Here is an 18,217-nt window from a genome sequence, read left to right as displayed (position 1 = left end):
GTGAAACTGCCAGTTCGGCGAAAAGTCCAGTTTTGGCATATGAAAGTAATCAGACGGTATGATATTCATTTGGACATATTATTATGTTTTTTAATCGTCCGTCTCGGTGTAGTAGCGAATAACAATTACGTTCAGTTAACAGAGAATTTCTCACAATACACACTTCCATCATATCAAAAATGGAAGGAAAAAAAAACGAAGAAGAATCACAATGCGAAGTCGCAGTTAACTACACGTAATTATCCCCATTATTCAGCCCAGCCTACGGGAATCTCAATTGTCGATCTGATTGTGTGTGCACAAAATGTAGTGCAAATCGCTTCATACACACGACCAGGGCAACCATTTTTAAAACCGACGATTACGCTAGCATATTATACAGTTTTAAATGCTGCCATATTATGGGGAATCTTGTAATCTTTCGTCACTCTTTAAAATGTACATTTTTCATTTTTGATCGCTCGATTTTGAGCTGACTGAGACCGGTTGAGTTTGGCATTCATCGCCGCGTTTGAATTTGCTCTCTACGCAGCCTCCCCAAATTGAGGCGATAAATCAAAGTAATTTGACACAGGCCCATACACATTTTCTTTACTCAAATTATGCAAAGTTCATATTCTAATAATTGACTTACAAGCTGCAAAGAATTTGAAACTCGGATACTGGCAGCAGATTTTCTTCTTTTTATTTATTTACCAGGGGAGATATGGTACTAACTCCTGGAGTCCGACTATTTTTAATTGCTCGATCTGAAATGGTAAGTGAATCCTGCCAATTCCCGTCCGTCTAGCGGTGACGAATTCGTCGACAAAATTCGCCATTGACTTTATTTTTTGCTTTTTTTTGTCACTAAATTAAAATTCCCTGGATGCCTCTGCCTATTACCATACTTGTTCATATATTAAATATAAATTTGACATTATATTTAATTAGACAGTGTTAACAAATAGATATGTATATATAGGGTAGGTAGCCAAGTTGTGAGAAATCTTTTCAACAGTTAAATTAGATAAATTGGCAAACTCTTATTGGAAACAATCGACTAGGAGTCACAAATATCCAAATATGACCAGCAGTATACAGGTTTTTCATTCCAAATTAAACATTTTTAATTTCAAATTGACATTGAAATGGGGTCAATTTGAATTGAAAAAGGGTCAATTTGGAATGAAAAACCTGTATCATAAATTCGGTAAATTTAGGGTAAATTAAAAAATAACAATTTTTTTCTGAAGGACTTATGTAATATACCAATTTCATCTTTTGTCTTTCAGACTTGATGTATAACAAGTGAAATTATTTTAAATAATTAAAATTCATTTATAGCAATAGGGGGTGAGACGATGCGCATCTTTGCAGCAAGTCGTCATCATTCAGTCATTCGCCATCCACTGCTGGATGAAGGCCTCTCCAACCCACTTTCATTACTCTATGTTTTGAGCAACTCTCATCCATCTCATCCTACATATTTTTCTGATTTCATCCACCCATCTCCCCTGTGGCCTTCCTTACACACTCGGGTACCATTCGAACACTTCTTTCGTCCATCGATCGTCCGTTTTTATTCTAGTTACGTAACCCGCCCATTGCCATTTCAATTTCTTTATTCTCACCATTACATCAACCACCTTTGTCATACTTCTAACCCTCGTATTACGTTTTCTATCTCTCTTCGTTATGCCAAACAAATATGCGATATTAAACGTGACAAAAGCTCATTGAGCTGATTTTCCCTCTATACGTAAGCACACACAAATGTATAAGTACATATATTCATATACATACATACATATGTATGTGTATGATTTTTTTTTTGATTTTTGGTCCTTACCATTACCTTGCAGGATATATGTAGTAATTTGGTTAACGCCAAGCACTTTCATTATACTTAATAGTATGATATAACATTGTTATTAATTGGAATTCCAGCAAAACATACAATACAGGTTCACATTACGGCTTTAAGTAGTTGTGCCGTAGTAAACGGTCGCAACCTGCCAATATAAACTGGTTTCGCTATATAGTAACTACTGTTAATTCCGAAAGACGATAAGCACTTTTCATTTGATGAAATGCAAACTATGATTGTACGACCTATTCGACGGATGATTATATATAGGTATATGTACATATATAGCGAAGTTCACACGAGATCAGCGACCGTCGCATTCTGTCGCACCCCACATGCTTATTTACGTTTTAGGCGTACAATTTTAATGATCATGATTGTGTTTTTATGCCCGTGGTAGTACACAAGTATCTGCAGGTGGAATAGATATGGAGGACGATAAGAGCACGCGCGGATGAGCCGAACCACAAAACCCATACAGGTGTGACTAAACTCGAAACCGTGGAAATTTATTCGAAAAAATTTTCATACATTATTGCTGTTTTATCGCGCGCATCGTTCACTTTTGCAATGCATAATAATCACTTCGCTCGTACTTCCGCCGCTCAAAGTCGTCGAATTATTTATATTTATTTACAGTATGTATGTGTAGATATGAACATATGTATATTTGAAATTTTATTAATGATGACGGTCGCAGACGGGTTATATCGCGAACGGTACACAATCGGGTTCATCGCTCCTGGGTGCTCTCTCGCGATTATACATAGTTTTTACATCTCGACCATTTCGCTTCCAGCGTATGGGTATATAAGTGTAATTTTATTTACATAACACGTTTCCGTCGATGACAATATAAAAATAATAGCGAGTCTCTGTCGGGCTTTATGTTCCGGGAATCGAATTTGGGGAAGTGCGTAATTTGATCGGCGTTTTCGATTCATCTCGTTTTATTGTCGTTGTGTGATAAAAGGTAATCACTGCCTATGTGTGTGTGTGTTTATTTGCGATAATGAGTAAATTGACACTTGATAGATTGTTTTTTGCGTCAAAGTTATCGTTCTGAGTGGTTATACGTACACATTTTTAATTTTTGATTTTTCAATTTTTTTTTAATTCTCAATTTTTCAATATTTTAATTTTTATGTACAATTTTTTTTAATGTTTTATTTTATTTGTTTTTCTATTATTGTTGTTTTATTTTTTCTTATGTTTTTGATCTTTTATGTATTGTCTGGCCACAGTATCATATTGGGGTGACCTGTAAAGACACTGTGGTATACTTGTATATTAAAATAAAATAAAAAATAAAATAAAAATGTACTTGAAAAGTGTATGAATATCGCTGGGAATTCGTTCGATAGAAATTTGATGTATCTTATCCGGAAATGAGTATAAATTTGGTATAGTAGTTCTTATGACTAATTCGGTTATATTTTATCAAAACTCTATAGGATTCAAAATACAGAATATTAATATTTTGAATTGTACGAAAGTTCGATTTTTAGAATATTATAATTTTGAAAATAATATATTTAAAAAACGGAAGTGATGTATATACGTACGCAATTTTTTTTAATAGAATAGTATCGATATTAAATACAAAAAATAAATATTATAACTATCAGAAGTTCAAAAGATCTAACACCGTTAGTACTGTCAAGAACACACATACACGAGGGCTCATTTGTACGTGGACGGCCGGACGAGCATGTGGGGATGGTATGGGGTGTTTTGAGTGGGCAATGAGCTAGGGCATTAATTTTGTGTTTTGGAGTTTTTTTGGTAATATTTTATCCTTGTATTGATATAGGTTTGACAGTGATCGATAGCGGTGATTCCAATATTTGAAAAAAATTAGGACAAAACTTGTCGAAATAATAAGATCGTAAGAATTAACAATGACTTGAAAACACACCCATTCAAATCTGAAGCCTATGGAGCCTAGGCATGCCGTGCCGAACGATTCTGTGTGTCTGCGCCTTAATAGTTGAAATGCGACCATTCCAATAGAGACATTCCAATGTTAAAATACAATTTATTGAGTTGTGGCTTTTTTATTAAATAATTAGTAATGATTCAAAAACGTACGTGTATTGTACATATGTAAGATTGCATAGTGTCTATAGATACCGTATAGACACATTCTAATGGAATTTGGTGTATACAAAATGCGAAATTTTAATTGGCTTATTAATTCGATATAAATATTGGCAAGGTAAACGATAGGAAGTATTTAATTGTCAATCTCCTTGTAATTATTATCAATTCAGTTCAGTTTAGATAAAAATAATACAAAACTGCTCTGTGAGAAGGCGAAGTTGTCACTTGATTGCAGTTATCGGATGAACGAAAAAGCTATTATCGATGTTGAAAAGGTCATCTCTCAGAATAGAAATCCGAAATTTCAGCTTCATATGTATAATCTTATGTATGTATGTAGATAGCTTTTATTTGTGATTTATAGCAATCTGAATATTTCATGAGAAATTTATATTCTGAGAGTTTCATATTAGTATTGGATTTCAAGGATTCCGAACGTTGCCTTTTCACTATATGAAAATATTTTTGCAATTTTTATTTGTCAATGAATTTAATTGAATGTGTTTCATGACTAATGAATATCTACAAAATCTTCAGTACACACTTATAGTACGATTTTTGATTTTTAAATGCTTTTTATTATTAATAAATTATATTCACAATACATCGTATATCTACATATTTTAATAGCTACTGATCTACTGATCATTTTCTATTTTACAATTTTAATTTAATTTTCTTAGTAATCATAGTACATATTATATTATTCTAATGTTAATGTACAGCATAATAGGAAAAAGAGCACAAAAACCTATTTACAATCCTTATACTTATACATATAGTACGAAGTTTGTTCCGAAACAAACATTTCGATGTACAATGCATACAAATATGAAGTAATTTAATAAATCTTTCGACCGCATCAGGAATCGAACCGTGAACTTTTCGATACACAAATCAAATCTCTCTGGCTTTTAAAATAAATCTTACGTATTTTATTATTGTTGCGCAACGTAGTAAAAGTTTTAAAGATACATGTGAAAGATCATCTAATGATGTTGAGCAGCGGATAGAGAGGAGCATCTAAATGTGTAATAGCCAAGACTTCCTCCTCGTGTCGTCTCAATCATCCGCTATTATCGCATCCTGCAAGTTTCACCTTTCTTACACACACGCGCGCGCTCGCAGTATGTGACATCACAGTTATCTCACACAGATCAGTGAAAATCTTCAGAGCAGATTCGTCGCAAATTCGTTACATAATCGCCACGGCGTGTTTAGTGGGTATTACAGATGAACCCGGCATTTTTATAATTAAAAATACCGTTCGTATTGAGCTCACCGCATCACAATTTAATTACAGGTGTCTGTTGCATGCGATTCTAAACGCTACCACACTTGTGTATATTGTACATCGGATAAGTCAATTTCGTTTCGAACGTCTTAACAAAAAATCGAATCCCGTCTCTAACTATGCATCGACATCCGCTAATCTCGATGACTTAATTCTAACGACGCGTAACAGTATTTTTATATCGATCTCGATTCGACATGTCGAATTTGATTGAGTTATTTCGAACGTCCAATGGTTAAGATCGGCGACTTGGACTAGTATGTGGAATCTGACAGTTGTTTGTGAGCAAAAAGTTTTTGTGGATTTGGCGTTTAGACATAGTCAATTTTAGTAGAACCTGAATACACAGTATATAGAAAACACACTGAGTGGGACGTAGTACGTGTTTTTTAGAGACTTTCAAATATGCAAAAAAAAAAAACGCAGCACCCCTAAGTCCATATTCGTGGTACACAGTCCTAAAAATCACCGCCTGGAGTGTTTTCAGTGATATTTTATTCTGATATTTATCCTTGCTTGAGAGTGATAACGGTGAATCCCATATTTGAAGTAAATTTAGGAGAAACTTGTCAGTTGCATATATGTATACACAAAAACGTATACACGTGCGAGCTCCCAAACAAATTCATTCTGCATGTGCATTGCGGGAAGCCAAGGACACATGACATCCCATACCACTCAGTGTGTTTTCGCCCTTGTGAATCGTATTTTTTTTTTTAAACATGTTTCTAATGTGATATATTACTTATGCACATATGCCTGATCGAAACGCTATGAGCTAAATAAATGTTTTTTTTTAGTACTGCTAATGTTTCTAGATTAAAAGTTTACATACATTCATACATTGGTCATTTATCATTTATCAAAGCTGTTGGAAGAGTGGATGTGGTTCAAAATCATCTCACAAATTTTGCGTCACTAACCAACATCTAGTGAATGAAAACAATAAAAGTGTATATTAAAATATTTTTTTTTGCATCGCATTTTTTAATATAATATTGTAGAAGTCAATTTTAAATTCTGCATTAAATATCGATATATTTTATTTTCAATACTTTTCTGTGATCAGTTTGGATGCCATAAATAAATATGTACTCTTTAACGATGCCATTGGTTTTTATTTATAATTGAAAGATTTGTTTCTCTGTATTGAAGAAACTCGTCACATATCATATTTTACTTTTATATAAAATTTGACAAATAGTTTTTTGGTGGGATTTCATTTAAACCTTTGTGTTTCAAGTAAATTTAATTTTTCGAAGTGGTATAATAAACATGCCACCACGCGTATTTAGGTATCAAAAACGTGGCATATTTTTAGCTCTGCCATGCCTCAAAGGGTTAACGTGTACGAAAAATTCTCCTGTAGTACATATATGTAGATATTATATGTATGTATTAATGTACTTATGTATCGAGTTAGATATGGGTGCTGGTTAAACTTGCGATGTAACTAACGGTTTACACGTTAACCTGATCGTCTAGTATCGGCTGTGTAGCTCTCGAGTACGTAGTAGTGGAGTTTTGTTTGTGATGCACTTGTGCATGTGTAAACTTTGAATTAGCGGTCGCTAAGCGCGTGCAAGTGCAATTAGTAATAAGAGTACTATGCAGTGCTGCGTTGGCTTTCACGCGTTCGACCGTTTGTCATTATTGGATTTGTTGATGTATATTATTATGATGTTATGTGTGGTAGTTGAGGTGTCACTTTGTGACTTGGGATTCTGGTATTTATGCACGAAAGCTCGAGCTTCAATGCGAAGCAGGTTTGTGATCGCTTGTCTCGTTTTGTTCAAGTGGATGTACATAGAATTTGCAGAGTATTGGAGTTTGATTGGTTTGCTTTTGGGTACCTCGTCAGATTATATATTGCGACTTCTTTCGGCCACGAAAACTTGTTGTATCTATTTTACATTCCTTTTTAAGCTTCTAAATGGTTTCCTTGATTGTCCCGATTTACTGAGTGAGGTTGGTTTTAGGATCCCAGTTAATCCTTTCTTGCACCCTTTTCAATTAACCAATTCCCTAAAATATTCCTATCTACAGCGTGTCCATTGTATGTTTAACGGGGAGCTGAATGACGTTGATCTATTCGGTATTTCCTTACAATTCAAGACTGTCATCGGGAGAGTTTTGATTGATTGATCCATTTATATTTCTATTATATAATCTTATCCAATATTATATCACTATGTTTAGTTAAGCACTGTTCTATTAAGTCATGTTTTAGTTTGTTATTATTTTCTTTTTCATTTGTTTGTCTCTATGTACCATTTTATGTACTTTGTAAAAATCTATACTTTGTCTTATTCTTTATTTTTATGCATTTATACATCTGTTATCTGTTGATTTTTTAATAAATAAATTCCTATGATCTCAACTAGTTTTGATGATGATCTATCTGTGTAGTGTCTACTCTCATATATATGAGAGCGATCTCTTGTGTGCTTAAGGAATTTATGTTATTTTAGATAATTTTAGTCACAATCTAGATGTGAAGAACCAGTTTAAAAGCATTTGTAGTCTTCATTGATGATTCCGAGTATCTTGTTTCAAAATTCCATTCATGAAATCTGATCGGTTCATTACGAATTATTCACATAATATTTAGTATCTTTCCTAAAATCTTAGATGTGCTTGGGATAAAATTTTTGCTGTGTTATACACCGATGTTTTGAATTAGCATACCATATCTGAACAGGAATTAAAATAGTATCAGTTTTATTTTTACTTATTGGGAAGTCAAATTCCTATCATTATATTTCTTATAAAAGGAGAACGTTCAGAAAGGAACTTTGTTAAAGGAAAGTAAAAAACAAAGATGAAATCAAACACTGAAAAGGTGAAAGTTTTCAAAGACCAGATCTAGTATGTACATATGTATGTATATAAGTGGTGAAAATTACACAGGAGTTCTTGAAAACATGTCAAAGCATTTTGTGATGATTTTTTGACTGGCGATTTAAATACATATGTACATACATACATACATACATATGTGCGACGTTTCATAAATTGGTCGCTTGTTTTTATCTCTTTCATACTTTCTTTATACTCTTGCGAATGTAAACCAAAAAGTTAGTATTGTGGGAAAACTCTAAAAAGAAAAATATCCATAGAATATATCTATTAATTCATATGTAGAAAAATGTCTTCCGTTGTTTCGCTTTCGTTAGTCCATTCTTCAACGTGTATCAAACTGGTATTATATAAATCAACTATTTGATTACGATTGTCCGTCTTTATTACTTTTTTTTTTTGTTTCTGTTTTATGTTCATCCAAAGTCGATGGTTTTCGAACTCGGTTGTTATTCGTCAATTCGAAATAATGAGTGCCGGTCATTTTGAGGTCGAGTCGAAATTGTTTTTTTTTTTATTTTTTATTCATCTCGGATTGATACCGTCTAACGTTACCTTATAGGAGACCAGAGGCTGTAGAGCGGCTGTTATTTGAAACTTGCAGGTTGTTGTTTTTTTTTATTACTTTTACGGTACTTACACTAATCATTACGTCTGTTTTTTGATATTGTTTTGGATCGTTGACCTTACCGAATATTTGGTACAGTTTCGGGAGCCGTCAATGTTTCTCTGTATCTCATCGATACTTTCTTTGGTTTACGAACGCGCTTGAGAAATTTTTGTAGAACTCTTTTTCGTAATTTGGTTTATATACGGTAGGTATAAACGTGAGAAGATTAACTTATCGCACGCAATCTTCGACTGCGTAATTTTTTACCGTGTAACGATTGATGCGAAAAAAAGCAACATCGAGATGGATATCTCTCAAAGACGTACGAATCTTTTGAAATTTATCGAGTGTGAATTCAAACATTGTCTGGATTAGTGTTAACCCTTTTTGCTCACGATTTTTTCTAGTACAACCTTTGTACTGGGCGCATGGCTAACTAAAGGTACTATGGGAATGTTATGTTGAGTTTTTAGTGTTGAAATGTCAGGTACTTTATTTTTATGATTTGTTTAAAGAATTTATGCTGAATATTTATATAAATTTCAATTTTTTTTGCTTTTGATTTGCCTATTTTGCGTGTTGATTGTTACTAGTTGCGTGTTTTTAGGCCTTTTTATTTTAAGATTTAGATCTTAGAAAAATAAAAGATTTATGTCAGATCATAAACTGGATTATAGTTAGTGTTAGCAATTCATGGAATATCGCCTGTACTGTGGCTTATCGAGAAGTATGTAGCTTAGTTTACCCATTGTGTTTATATGCTTTTTCCACCAATTGTCATCAATAAATAATGAAAATAGAATTTTAAATAATATGCTGATAAAATTTGAATAAAAATAAATAATTATCGTTTAAGCCAAATTATCATCAAAAAATTATGTCAAATTTCTCTTATAAATAATAACAAATAAAATAAATAATAACTATGTCATCGCGAATTTTCGCATATAAATGCATAATTTGATTTGAACTCATTTCAACAACAATTGGTGACATACGTAAGATTTCGTATCCCAAAGCACTCAATTTTATATACATACATGACAACAGTGGTTGACGTAATGGTGAGAGTAAAAAGATTGATATGGCAATTGTTTGGTCACCTATCTAGAAGAATGAACGATAGATGGATGAAAGAAGTGCTCGAATGGTACCCGAGAGAGTGTTCAGATGTTCGCCATATTCAATATTGCACAACTACATAAAATCAAAAAGCAAACCCCGACACTATCTTCGTATACACATATACATATGATGCTTCCAAATAAGGAACCGATTCTTCTCATTGCATATACATAGTGTCAATTATTGAAGATTTAAATATATTCCGACTGAAAAGGGTTAACACGACAACACGGAGATTATTAGACGGTGTCGTCTCAGCCATTGAAGAGATGCACAAGAAAAAAGTTACAGTGAGTACCGTAACAGTCAAACACGTTGTATTTGGACATTCAGGTGATTGACACCCGTCGTGATGGATTATGTACTTATATATCGATACATATGTATACATGCATACATACATATATCTAGCTTCGCTTATTCGCGTTTTCCCACAAAAGAAGCACACGGCGACCGACCATCTCTAATATATGTATACTACTTGTATGTCTGCTTGTAACACCGCTCTCTGGACCGGACTCTCTGTCAGTTTGACGGCGAATTCACATAGTAATGTTGAATTTAAATTTTGCGCCAAATGCCGTTTCGTCGCGGTGTTACAGCGCCGCCTCGGGCTGTAGGTGGCCGAGGCAGAGCCTAACGTTACATTCTTACTTCAGAGATGATCAACATTTTTTTCTCGCTTGGAACTCCCTAATTTAGTTGCTTCGACGAGTCGGTTGTTTCCTGCTGTTGTGTCAAGTGTGGGGAATTCGCGTGACTCTTTACTGTGTCGCGTGTTGATTTTTCGTCGATGGGTTATCTTCTGCTCCAATTCGTGATTTCCTTCTTCCTTGTTTGATTTGTTGCGTTATGGGTTTGTAATCCTTTGATGTATACGTATATGTTGGTTTCATGTTTGCAAACAAATAAGGAATTGTATATCGAAATATTCCATGTGACACATACGATAGCCATACATACATATTATACGTATTTCAATTTCGATATTTTAAACTTTTTCCATCGAATTATGCTTTTGAGATTTTTGACTTGTTAATTGGGGGTGTTTTTATAACTGTATGAGAGTAGATGAACGTGAAAAAGGTGACTTATTTTATTATAATTTATTTATTAATAGTTTTGGACCATTGTGGCATTACAGGAAGAACCTAATGCGCCACAATGGCCTACATTTGATAAAGATATAAAAACAAGTAAAATATTAAATAAAGGAAAAAAGCAAAAGCAGAAAACATGGTAAAATAAAATAATGTTTAATTGAATTGCAAAGGGGCGGTAGAAAGTCTCGTATGGATAGCTAGCTGTCATAGTTTCGATTCGACACAAGATTCCGATCTAAAGATTAATGAGTTCGTTAATCATTAAACTCCTGTAGCTTCATGTTGGATACTATAGCTAACTTCAATGTTAGCTAACCCCCTTATGTCGGTAAAATATCAAAGTGACCTGAAGGGTTCAAATTGGTTCGAAATCAGATCGCAAAAGTGCAAAGTGTGCTCGTCAATATTTTGTAATATACATACATACATACATATGTATTTGGGTTCATGCTAGTCTATAATTGGATGAACAATGTCAATACAAGTTCATTTTATCTGTATGAAAGTGTCAGGGTCTGTATTTCCTTGATATGTATCTATATTAGTTTCATATTTGATTTTTGTTTGAAAATAAACAAGGAACTGTATATTAAAAGCTCCATGCGAAAAATATTATGATTATTGATGTATGAATTTCTTTTTAAATATTTTAAACTTTTTCTATTGAATTTTGTTTTTAAGATTTTTCAGACAAAATATGTGTCAAAAAATTAAACAAGTGCAATATTTTGTAATATACACAGATGTACATATGTATATGTATGCATATGGGTCCATATTGATCTATAATTGGATGATTGAAATGTCAATACAGCTTTATTTTATCTCTATGAAAGTGTCAAATATGTGATAATCTGATTGATGACATTAATTAAGATTGTATTATATAAAGGATGAAGTACTTACAGCGCAAAATCGAACAATTCATTACATTATTGAAATTCCATTATTTTAATCAGTCAAATTGAAATATTACTTATTTTTAGAATTGCCTAAAATTTTTTCGAAAAATGTATTATACATATACATAGGATGCTTAACAGCCATTGTACATATCTTACTTATGCTTTAATCTAAGAATGTATAGGAAAAGTTCAATTGCTTCGATTTGTAACTATGCTTCATTTAGAACTTGACCGTTGCTACAGTTGGTAGTTGACTTCACTGCCAGCCCAATTCAATATGGAATTAATAAATCCGAAATTTGTGAACCCTTTCATACTCCTCTGTTTCCAAGACCCCGCGCCAAAGTTAATATGAGATTTACTATCGGAAACTCGTAGGTGACAGGTGGGGTATTGGAGATGCGCGCACATAACGCAACAATAATGCAAGAGCGAGTCGCCAAACAGTCGAAAAGTCGAATGAGTGGTTCTGTTGGATGTTGGAACATGTGCGTGAATGCAGTTTGCGAGTCGATGGGCCGGTTCGCCGGGCCGAGATGCCACAAATGTGGGCCAAACCTCTCCTGTTTCGGCCAGCATCGTCATTCATTCGAAACAGCCGCGGGCTCGTCAACCTTTTCGAGGATGTAATTTATACATTTCGTATACGAAAATTGTACTAAATTCCGTATAGACAATGCCACAATGACAGCCCAACAAAGAAATGTTGGAAATATTCGAACGAAAGGTACCTCTACCAAAGTAATTAATTCTGTAAGCTATAAAAAAATTGATGCATGTTGAGTATCTGCCTCCTCGTCCACAAGAAGTTGAGCTGATTCATCGCAGCTTTGTGGCCCAAAAATTGGCACAACCAAATACGTATTCATCTTATCCATTAAATCATTACATCCGCCTTCATTCTAGAATTATCCCCTCCAATAGGCTAAGAAACCAAAGGAATGTTTCGTACGATGAAGCTGCAATGTAATCAAGTATGCGTTTTATATATGCATATGTGCATATTTTGATACAATGAAGTTGTTTCGATTTGCTTGTAAGCTTTCGAATCTTGAATAGAGCTGATTTAAATTTTGTTTATAAAATAATAGTTAGTGGTTTTTATTGCCATAACCAAACAGGATGATGGCCTCTTATATGCGATAACATCTAGTCGTGGTGTATGTGTGTACACGACATCTTCCCGGTGCTATTGTTCTGTGAGGCGTGTCAGGTGTTTTATATGTACTTTTATTCAAGCGGAAATAAAGATGTGTAACAAAAGAAAGAAAGAAATTGAACAATGCATTCGTCTTCGATATTAATACAACGAGTAGACGTTTACTGGTTTACACGGGAATTGAACGCTATTTAGTGAATATTTTAGTACGAGTTGTTGACTGCAACGTGACTTTTTTTATGCAGATGTGATGTTTAAATATTGTCACTATTGTATGTTCCGATTGATACTAGTTAGATTTTAGCGACTAATTACAATCAATACATTCAATTTCCTAAAAACACTGATCTATGTAATTGTCTAATTGATTAGAAATCTCAGCGACGCTAATCTTATCAATGTTTGTAATGGCTTTACTTTGTGCCTTTTGTTTGGGTTCTGAATTGATCATTGTTATTCTAATAATTCATAGAATTTCACACATTAATCAAACAGAATCATAAATTTTTTAGAAGAGATGAATGATTTGGACTAGTTCAGTATAATCTGTAAATTTATCAATTGTCTGCACGTCCAAATCGAATGAAATTTGCCGCTGGACTGTTTACTACTTATGAGATATATATTTTGATGATTGTGTAGTATTCAATAAGGAAAATATACCATTGTATGTACCATTCACCCGTCGAAGGCTATTAAATTTGTGCATCATCAACGAGTGTTTATGGTGAATTTACATCTAGCGAGTTTGATTTATATATGTAATTTTAATTCCCTTTTAACAGTCTCTTTCTGGTGTATTATTTGTTAAATTATGAAAAAATCAACAAGAACTTTATAAATTTTTATTATTACTACTATTACATAGTAGTAGTAATAATTATGTGTATGGTTATTTTAATTTTAAATATGATTTTTTTTTTATAAAATTATTAGGTATTTTTAAGATTGTTTTTGGCGCCTAATGTTTCTCCTACATTTATTCTATTATGGGAATCACCGTTATCTAACACTGTCAAACTTATGTCAATACAAGGATAAAATTTCACCAAAAACACTACAGTGGGTGAGTTTTGGGAAGGATCGTGTCGTTATAGGCTAGGCAATGCCAACGGTTTTTTTGCATGTATAAAACTATCTAAAAAAAAAAACGTACCGCGTACCGTCTGCATTCCAAATCTTATCTAAAAGCTTCAACATCGCTAATGGCATGGTTACGCATCTGTCAATATGTTAAAGGAGTTTCCTATACATATATGTACATATATAGGATGCATTCTCAAGGATGGCGTGTGGATACTAAACTTGGTCATTGAACGCCAGATTGCTGTATAAGGTCCAGTGGACTCACAGAAATATGGGACGCTGTATGCTTGGCATAAATGAGGAGAGATAGTAATCGGAATATGTGGGTTAAAATTATGAAAAAGGTGGTTGATGTAATTGTGAGGGTAAAGAAATTTATATATAAATTGGTCGGTTACGTAGCTAGTAAGAAGCTCTCGAATGATACCCAAGAGAGTGTAAAAATGTGCAAGGAAGGCTACGGGGGAGATGGGTGGATGAAATTAGAAAAAAATGTGTGGAATGAGATGGATGACAGTTGCCCAAAACAGAGACGAGTGAAAGCATGTTGGAGAAGCCTTTCAAAATACTCTCTCGGGTACCATTCGAGCACTTCTTCCGTCCAGCCAGAGTTGCTTAAAACAAAGACGAACGGGTGCGTGTTGGAGAGGCCGCAGTGGATGGCAGATGGCTGTGAATGATGATGATTTATATCTATAGGTATATACATATATTAAATTAATTTTTATATTGATTCAAATCCTTCAGATGAATGATCTTCAAGTACTATTTCTTTCTCTCCGTCCCTTTAATTTTTTCTCAAAAATTGTTCTCTCTTTCTCCTTTTTCCCCATTAAACTTTTATGTCCTTCATTTCTGGGCTATAATTATTGGAACATCACCAATCAATCATGCGTATAATATCAATGGGACATTTCACCTCTTTGAAAGAGACAACAGCAATTTAACACCGAGTAAAGTTATGCTTTGGCAACGAGCGCTAGGCTTTTCATCAATGTAACTGTGTCAGAGAAGCGGGTCGATATCGACTATTCATTTTCATAATGCATTTTCGCAAAGCCGAAACGCTTTGTACAGCAAAGCTGGTCAGATTATTATATTTGTTACGATATTTTTTTGTACACCTCTCGAAGCCGGGCTACACGGAAATATATTATCTACAATAATTGCGTTAGAATACCGTTCGGTGTCGAGAGAGGTGCACCAGTTTTCTGTTTTTGATCGCGATTGTACTGAATCGGTTCAGAGATGTTATCTGCGTCCACCTCTACAACATCACCACCTTCTTCTACCTCTTCTTCTCGTATACCTCGTATATATGTACATAGTACTCCACGTGGGAACATTCCCAACGCACCCAGCCAGCCAACTCTCCAAATGTGAAGAGGCAATTTATGACCGTTCTTCGGTTCTTCTATCTACCACCGCTATCAGTTTTTGTTTTACTGTTACCCACTTTTAGGGTGATTAGTGCTGGCTCTGATGATGCGTGCGATAGGGTGCTATTTGATTCGTTGTTGTTGTTTTTAATCGATTTCATGCTGAAACTTTGTCGACATGCGTGCTGGTTTATCGAGTTTCGAATTGTACAAATTGTATTAAACCTCGTTTAGATTATTGGTATCTTATCTTGAAACTCGACTGCTGTTGTGACATAATGTGCAAAATTGTTCAGAGCATGTATACATTTTTCATATACATTTTAATCGTTAGAATTACATATTATGTCTTACTTTTTATTTCCTATTTATATCTTTTGTTTTGCATCATTGTCTGGCGGATGTACACACGTTTCAAAACTATGAAGCGAGTGGTTTTGAAATATTTATAAGCCCTCAATTGATCTATTGTACTGATTGGGTCATTGGTATTGACGATTGCTTTGTTTTTAGGACGCAAATCGAGGGTAAACTTAACGTGAATGTAGAATTTACGAAAGTACTGTGCTTGTTAGTGAGGGGTTGTTCTAAGAATTATTTTGGAATTTTCTTGCTTTTTAAGTGGATTTTCGTTGCCGTTTGAAGGAGATCGAAATGAAAGTAGGAAGAAGTACGATTTCAAGTTTTATTACGGATAATTTTAAAAACTATTGTGATTTATGACGTTTTTTCAAGGTTATACGTATGTTAATAATGTTTTGACAAGGAATGTCCGATTTCAATCGTAAAATTGTAATTAATTGTAATTGATTTTAATCGTAAAATTGTAAAATTGTAATCAATTAATTTTAAAAATTTTGTGAATGACTTTGTTTGTAATTCGTCCATTGAAATAATAAAACATTTATTGATTGCGCAAAATATGGCAAAAATCCATTAAACTGATTTTCCGCCTCATCGACGTATTATATTTTGATCATAGCATTTAAACAAACTTTCCTTTCAAACAAAAAAATATTTAGATAGATGATTTTATACGCATTCTAATTTATCGTAGCGTAACAAACAAAGCAAATTTAAATCAATATTTGATATGCTTCCAACTTTCATTTGATTGATATCTGTAATTTTATGCACGCAAATATACCTACATATGTATGTATGTACATACATATCTATATATTGTATCAAATTAATTTTGATCTTTTCAATCGTTTTAAATTTAATTTATCAAGTCATCATGTTTGTTTTTTGTTTTCAACCATAGTTCAATATAATTGATATCGCATTGAACTTTGCTAATTTTCCCCGAAGAGAGTTTATAATATTTAGATTAGATAGATATCTAATCTAAATATTATAAACTCGAAAGATAGAATTGATATCTTTCATCATTGACGCAAATGCGTGAGTTTATTTTTGGATATTATATTAGATATATTGATTGGGTTATCAGAAAGGACGTGTGTATTCGCGATAAGATTATTAAGTATCATTATATATTGTCAATATCGGAATATTGTTTGAAATTATTGGGAAATATGCAGCTGAATACGAATATGCTAAAATGTGCATTATTATATTTAGTCATTGATTGTTTCAGATGGTGGTCAATCTCGCATTGATCGTTTATCAAGCTTTGGACTATGCTCAACCCGAAGACGAAGAACGACTCATATCACCGGATCTCGAAAGGCTCATCAGAGATATGACGACCGATGATGGTTGGTGAATTTTATATTATGTTATTTTATATTTTAGTCAAATATTTAGTAGTTATTGTATTCTAATGTGATTTAAAAAAAAAATAGATATATACATATGTTATCTTCATTTTCCTGCTATTTGGTTGTAAAATGTGTAAGGTCGTTGGTTATTATGGTGGATCTAGATGACAGTTTCGAAATGCTCGCAAATTAATAAGTCTATATAGTTTTATTACCATAAATTTGGCTTACGGCTTTTGGAACTTTGCCATTTAGACGCAGTCTACTTCTTGTATCCTTGAAGAATAAGTCCTTTATACGTGGAAGTATAAAAACTGTTATAGTTTTGATTAAAAAAATTCCAGGCTATTATTTTTTCAGTATAAATTTGGGTGACAGAAATAAGTACGTCTTAAAGCCCGTTTATATTATCCAGCACGGCACGTCAACAGCTCGGCACAACACTGTACGGAGAAGTTTTCGGATACATTACAGAGCATGACGATACGGCACAAAGTTGCTTGCGTCGTATCGTTAAGTCAATATTGTCACAATATCATATGCAAAATATTCATATGCAAAAGGCATCACTTTCGTCAGTACGGGTGCATTCGCCACTATGACGTGAATATTTCCACAATGTACAAAGGAAACCGGCTCTGTTTGATACACTTCGGTGAAATTTACTGTTGTATTATTTGAATAGATCGTGTCGGTTACTGCTGTTTCGTATAGGCAACTTACACATTACGGAACATATCAATGTGTCTATATAGAATGTACTAAAGAATATTTTTCGTACTGCTGTTTACAGTTGCCAGCTTGAGCTGTACTGTATAAACGAATCTTATAATATGATGAGAATAAAAATATACTGTTTTGTATTGAACCTGCATTACTTAGAGAGGAAATCCTTTTCATCATCACTTGAATACTTGGATAATCCTGTTATGCGATGTTGTATGAAATAAGACTAAAAAGCATTTTTTTAAATGGTTCAAAATAGATAGATAAATAGGTAAGCTCAATAATAAACATT

General features: G+C 33.5%; 1 protein-coding gene across 1 annotated transcript in view; it reads left to right on the top strand.

Annotated features, from left to right (window-relative positions):
- Window positions 1-18,217, top strand: part of spir (spire type actin nucleation factor) — a 75,930-nt gene that overhangs the window by 17,673 nt on the left and 40,040 nt on the right. Inside the window, exon 3 of the mRNA XM_077439299.1 lies at window positions 17,076-17,196. Coding sequence (XP_077295425.1) covers window positions 17,076-17,196 — 121 coding nt within the window. The remainder of the gene's footprint in view (window positions 1-17,075; window positions 17,197-18,217) is intronic.

The sequence above is a fragment of the Arctopsyche grandis genome, chromosome 10 (genome assembly GCF_051622035.1).
Source record: "Arctopsyche grandis isolate Sample6627 chromosome 10, ASM5162203v2, whole genome shotgun sequence".
In the NCBI taxonomy this organism is placed as follows: Eukaryota; Metazoa; Arthropoda; class Insecta; order Trichoptera; family Hydropsychidae; genus Arctopsyche; species Arctopsyche grandis.
This window is presented reverse-complemented; position numbering and strand designations above follow the sequence as displayed.